The 5,615-nt window shown below is 39.6% G+C and overlaps 1 protein-coding gene across 1 annotated transcript; it reads left to right on the top strand.

Moving 5' to 3' along the window:
• Positions 1-1,130: 1,130 nt before the first annotated feature.
• On the top strand, positions 1,131-1,493 carry LOC144651156 (uncharacterized). Its single transcript, XM_078511045.1, has one exon. It carries the CDS (start codon positions 1,131-1,133, stop codon positions 1,491-1,493), a length of 363 nt encoding a protein of 120 aa, XP_078367171.1.
• Positions 1,494-5,615: the final 4,122 nt, after the last annotated feature.

The raw sequence follows: 5,615 nt of genomic DNA on the forward strand, positions 1-5,615 counted from the left end.
GCTGGCCACTAATGGCAAGATGCATTTAAGTGGTAAGTAAAAATAGAACAAAACGCCTCATGTACTCCTCCCTCAAGGTCAGCCTCGCCAGTTTCCCCCGGGTATCTAGAGGAAAGGTTACTATAGCATGGGAATCTCTGAGGATGAGTTTAAAACCAAAGTCACTAGATGGAAGCATAAATGGAGTGGCATGGATCCAAATGTGAAGCTGCATACTTTGGTTGAGACTCTTGACCACGCAAACTCCCAATTTTATCTCAGTGAATATGTTGCTCTCGTAACATTGTTAACTTATCCTGTGTCGAGCACTGCCGAAAGTAGCTTCAGTAGTATAAAAAGACTTAAATCTCCTCCGCGAAGTACGATGACGGACGAAAGATTAAGCTCCATAGCAATCCTCCATATACATAAACACAAGAACGTGGATATTGACAGTGTAGTAACGGGGTTTGCCGGTCTTAAGGCTTGACGCCTCGCAATTTGCTCGTGACCTGTGCAGGGGTTTCAATTGAAGCTGGCAACCGGCGAATTTCGCCGCCTACTTTCCAAATCATCGCCGCCTACTTTCTAAGACCTTCTAACATTAAATTTCATTCGAGTTTCTTGAGTTTCTCGAGTCATACAATTTCTCAAAGCTCAAAGTCAAAGCTCTACAAGAGAACATCAACAACCGATTTGACGAGAGCCTTCGTGTCCTAACTGCATTCCGCATATTTGATGTCACTGCCATTTCCAATAGATCTGACATGGGATTTAAGGAGTACGGAGTCAAAGATGTGGAAATTCTGGCTGAACACTTCTTCCAGAAAGAGCCCGATGAAAAGAAAAATGAAAAGAAGCAGGAACTCCTCTCTCAATGGCAAAAGTTGAAATATAACTTTTTGCAAATAAGAGAAGACATTCCACCTGAAATTGCTAAGCTAACAAACAACATGATGACCAAGTCCCCAACAGAATGGCTTCTAGAGCAGATGCTCTCACTGCATTCAACTTACCAGCATTTTTTTCCTGGAATGCTCCGCATTGCTGAGGTATGCCTTTCTTTGCCAGTAAGCAACGCTTGGCCTGAAAGGGGCGCCTCAGCAATCAGGCGCATTAAGACGTGGATGAGAAGCACAATCAAGGATGATATGCTTGAGGCACTGATGCATATTTCTATTAATGGTCCAAAGGTGAAGGAATGCAGTGGTGTTGTGAAGGAGTCGGTCCAACAGTGGTTAAAGGAGAAGCCTAGAAGAAAGCTGGCCAAGAAGACTGCAACTGGTAATCGTAACACCTGTACAGTTTCAACCAGTGATGCTGCAGTTCAAGTGGAGATTTCTGAAACTGAAGACGAAGAGCCTGAGAATATTGCTGAGAGCGAAGTAGTTCAGATTGAGGAGGAAGATCAGCTTCAACTTGAGGTTAATGCTGCTATTGCAGTGATGAAACTACCAGATGGTGAAGACAGTGACTCAGATAGCGCTTTTGAGTCAGACAAGGATTATGACTAACGTTATAGTTATGTGCGTCATACTCTGAAGTTATAGTCTAGCAAAGCGTGCTTCGTCCTTGCTAACTTGTCCTTGGATAACAGTTCTTTATTTATCCAATGCTGTATTTAAATATCTTTTTAGGTAACGAGCGGTTTTTAGTAGCTTTTACAAGTCACATGTGGAAATCAGTAATGAAATATGCTAGTGACCATAGATCGATAGTAAGACAACAACAAAGCAAGATGAACTTTCATTTCATTTGTAAACATTGTTTTCCTGTTTCATTTGATGTTATACTTCTGGACTTCAGCTATGCATCTGCGAATGCTTCACATTGCTGTATAATGTATATAATGAAAAATTCCCAACATTCAGTATTCTATGGGTGACGTAATCCTTTTATTGAAATTAAACTTCACCTGAAAAACTAAAAATAGTTGTCACTTATGCTGTTGTTACTTAATCAATAATTAGTACTGAAATGGATGCCAGAATGCAGGAAATGGCATTTCCGAGCCTCTAGATGTAAAAAATTTCTGGGGGGGCATGCCCCCAAACCCCCCTAGGGGGGGGTGGCCTTACGGCCCCTCCATGTCACAGCCGCCTACTATAAAAGGGTCTGCCGCCTACTTCAAAACTTATTAAGCCCTGCTTAATATGCTCTTGCATTAAAAATTATTTGATAAAAGTTGACACTGGCTTAAAATATGTACAGGACGTTTCAGCTACTGCTGTAGCCTTCTTCAGCAATATGTAAACTTCCCTGCTTGATAGGTACTTTGTCTTCTTGAAAGATGAATATCAAACAGATACAAAAGTCAACGATACTTTGCAGCAGCCTGCATTGGTTTGCAGCAGAAAGGGCAGGGTTATTGGTGCCTATCTAGTGAGGTACCTGCAAGATTAATTTGTTTTAAAATGTCTCACCATGCCTTGATTTTAGAGTAAGAAATGGTGTAAAAAATGCTACACAGGAAATGTGTGATGGTGCTAGCATGTACTCTGTTTCATAGTTCAATATCCATAAGAAAAAAGTGTTGCAGAAGGAGCAGCAATGTTATCTATTTTTGGACACCAAATACCAACCTTTTCAAGTGTCCATAAACAGACGCTTGGTGGAGGATCAAAACCACCTGTCTGGCGTTGTACAAAGGTATGTAGATTCAGTTGTCAAATCCAACATCAATAGCATAAGCCAATTCTACTCATAATATTCAGATTTATTTGCATTAAACAGAGTAATACAGAGTACATCTGCTTTAGGGGTTTCTTCTTACAAGAACGTTTCGTTACAATATCAACTTTGAAATGGCAAGCGTATGAATAGAGAAGGGCGGTAAACCAGGATCCGTTTTTTTCACTGGAACGTACTAAGCAGCTTTTCCAGGAACTTGACCGCTAGAGATTTCAATGAAAGAACCTGGGCATCAGTTAATTAGAGGAGGGTCTGAGATATTGCAAATTGAAGATTAATGCTAAACCCTTCGTTCCATGTGCTCGATGGCGAAGCGCTGCAAAGATTTTCGAATTTTTCTCACCAAACACATCTTTAAAACCCCGCACACACTGAATGGAAAGCTCTGAAGAAGAAGATTTTTCTGATGATGATATTGTCGATATTTTTGGTGAAAGCGAAGACGAAGATGATTTTGGTGGGTTTAACTTTACCCTTCCTGACAAACTGGGAAACTGATGAAGGAGGAGCGAAGACGCGCCGATTTTACGAACAGAATCCTTGCAAGGTATTTAGCTGTGACAATGTTGGTCCAACAATCGATGAACTACCTGGTGAGAAGAGACCTGTTGATATTTTTCAACTCTTTATCAGCGATGAACATTGGGAAAAAATCGCTTGATGGACGAATGAATGGGTTCAAGTTACAGAACCAAACAAACACAAAGCACCCCGATCACCGACCTTGCTGAATTGAAAGCGTGCACTGGTGTCAACCTTGCAATGAACCAAAACATCGATATGAGCATTACTGGTACTTTCGCCAAGACAAGTCAAAATTGCTTCTTATTTACAATACTAAGTACGTATTTTGTTCATGTGCATCATAATCCCCAGAATGCTACAGTCTCAAATACACCACGAAAAACACTTAGCCACACCTGGTACATAGTTTGTTGATCTTGACAAAGTAACGCAACAATCGTTTGCAGAATATTTAAGTAAAATAAATTTTATTGAACGGGTTTATACTATTGAAAACACGGTCCTTTCTGCTCATCATCTGTTCACAAGGGAGCATCCCCTGGTGACAAACAACATGCAGAAAATATGAAAAGCATGGCTGGGGAAGTAGTAAAATGCATTGGTACCAGAATTTTCAATAAAGAAACCTTTTCAGTGCATCAGAGGAATGCCCTGCAAGAATCTGTGCGTGATGCAACAGATTTATTTCTCTCTTTGAAGTATCCACTATTGCTTTTCATTTGTGATACACCATGTGGTATTGTAAGGCATATGGATTGCCATACACCTGATGTGGGGGAGAAGCTGTGGGAAAAATTCAGTGGATGTTTCAAGGTTCCTGAAAGCGACAGATAACCATCACAAGTGTGAAACTTCTTAAAGAAACTAAAAATTTAAGAATTGGCATTTGTGAAGATGTTCTCTAAATTCATAATCATCTTGGCTGATGAATTTAATTACACTTGTTGCACTTTCCCTCTTTAATAATCCTCCCTTTCTAAATTGTTTTTTTTTGTCATACTCTCCTACTCCCTCTTTAGGTTTTAATTATATCAGTAAACAGATCAATTAATTGATTGTATTTTTTTAGAGTATTAGTGTCCCACAAAGTGTACCTCCAGAGTACCTTGCCAGCTCAGTAACTCGCGATCGCTGTTTAAACGAAGACGAGCGTCTAATGCATCCCTTACCTGGAGATTGCAGAAGATACATACTTGGTGATAGATTTCATTCTGCTAGCAATTCACATAAATCAAAACTATGTGCATTTCACGACATAAATCTATGTTTGCAAGCTAATAGCCTGGAGACAAGCTATCAGAAGTGTGAGAATAATTGGAAAAACATTTGCAGGTTGCGAAGTGCATGTGTTCAAGGTGTTGAGGTCCATTTTTTTCTACAAACGTGTCACTTCTCGGCCTGATCTATTTTCATTTGAATGTTGTAAACCCAAACCAAGTCAATTTCTTTGGCTAATCAGAAATCCATTTATATAATACAGTGAACAAATCCAAACTTGAAGTAATTAATCACAGTTGACATAGAGCGCGGGAAAACACGTACGTGCACAGGCGACTCTTACCCCCAAAAATTGAAACTTCACAAACAATTAGATTAATTGAAATGGTCCATTATTGAGAATTTCAAACAAATCACCCTTTTGACTCTGGTACAGGGTCGATTTTTCCGCAGAATCCAGATTAAACACGATCAAGTTTAGCAATGAAACTCTGTTTCTCTCATTGCTTTATCTCCAAGCCACAGACAAAGTCAAGTGAGCGCTTTGTGATATACGCTAGTGTTTTGTATCTAACTACATATATTTCCATTGTGTATACTGTCTGGAACAGGGTAACTATTTTGAAGATTAATTCGAAGATAATTATTTTCAAAGTTCTCTTTTATCTTGCAGTGCTTGTTTTTAATGTTAGATCCGTGCTGATGTCTCATTTTTCCTTCTCAGTTGTCACAGGACGAGGATGTCCTTTTTTTTCATTGTTGGTGATGGGGGACATACTTCAGAAGAAGAAAAAGTTGAACGCTTTGGAGATTTTTACTTGACGATAGTCGGGGAAATCACTGAGGGAGGCTTCTGGGTCTGCTTCTTTGGTACCAGAGTTCTAGGAAGGCTGGTGGAAAGGTACTGTTTTACATCACAAATTCTTTTGATATTTTTCGTTTACTTCTTTCATACAACCTTTTTAACTTTTATTTTTAGGAGAATTTGGCAAGGCTTGAAAAGTATGGAACAGTTCAGCAAAACAGGGATAAGGTTTTTACGTCAAACTTTCAAACAGATGTGGGACAACACCTTTGGACATCTTCCTTGTGGAATGTCAATCTTCCTAGTTTTCAATCTTTCTGTCAATACGTCTCAAACATCCAATGAAATTCATGATCGTTCCTAGTTAGCCCATCCCACTTGGGTTGAGGCAGGAAGT

This window comes from Oculina patagonica, chromosome 4 (genome assembly GCF_052425735.1).
Source record: "Oculina patagonica isolate OP01 chromosome 4, crgOcupat, whole genome shotgun sequence".
NCBI lineage: Eukaryota > Metazoa > Cnidaria > Anthozoa > Scleractinia > Oculinidae > Oculina > Oculina patagonica.

Coding starts and splice junctions, on each gene's coding strand:
- LOC144651156 (XM_078511045.1), top strand. CDS start 1,131: ATGCTTGAGGCACTGATGCATATTTCTATTAATGGTCCAAAGGTGAAG.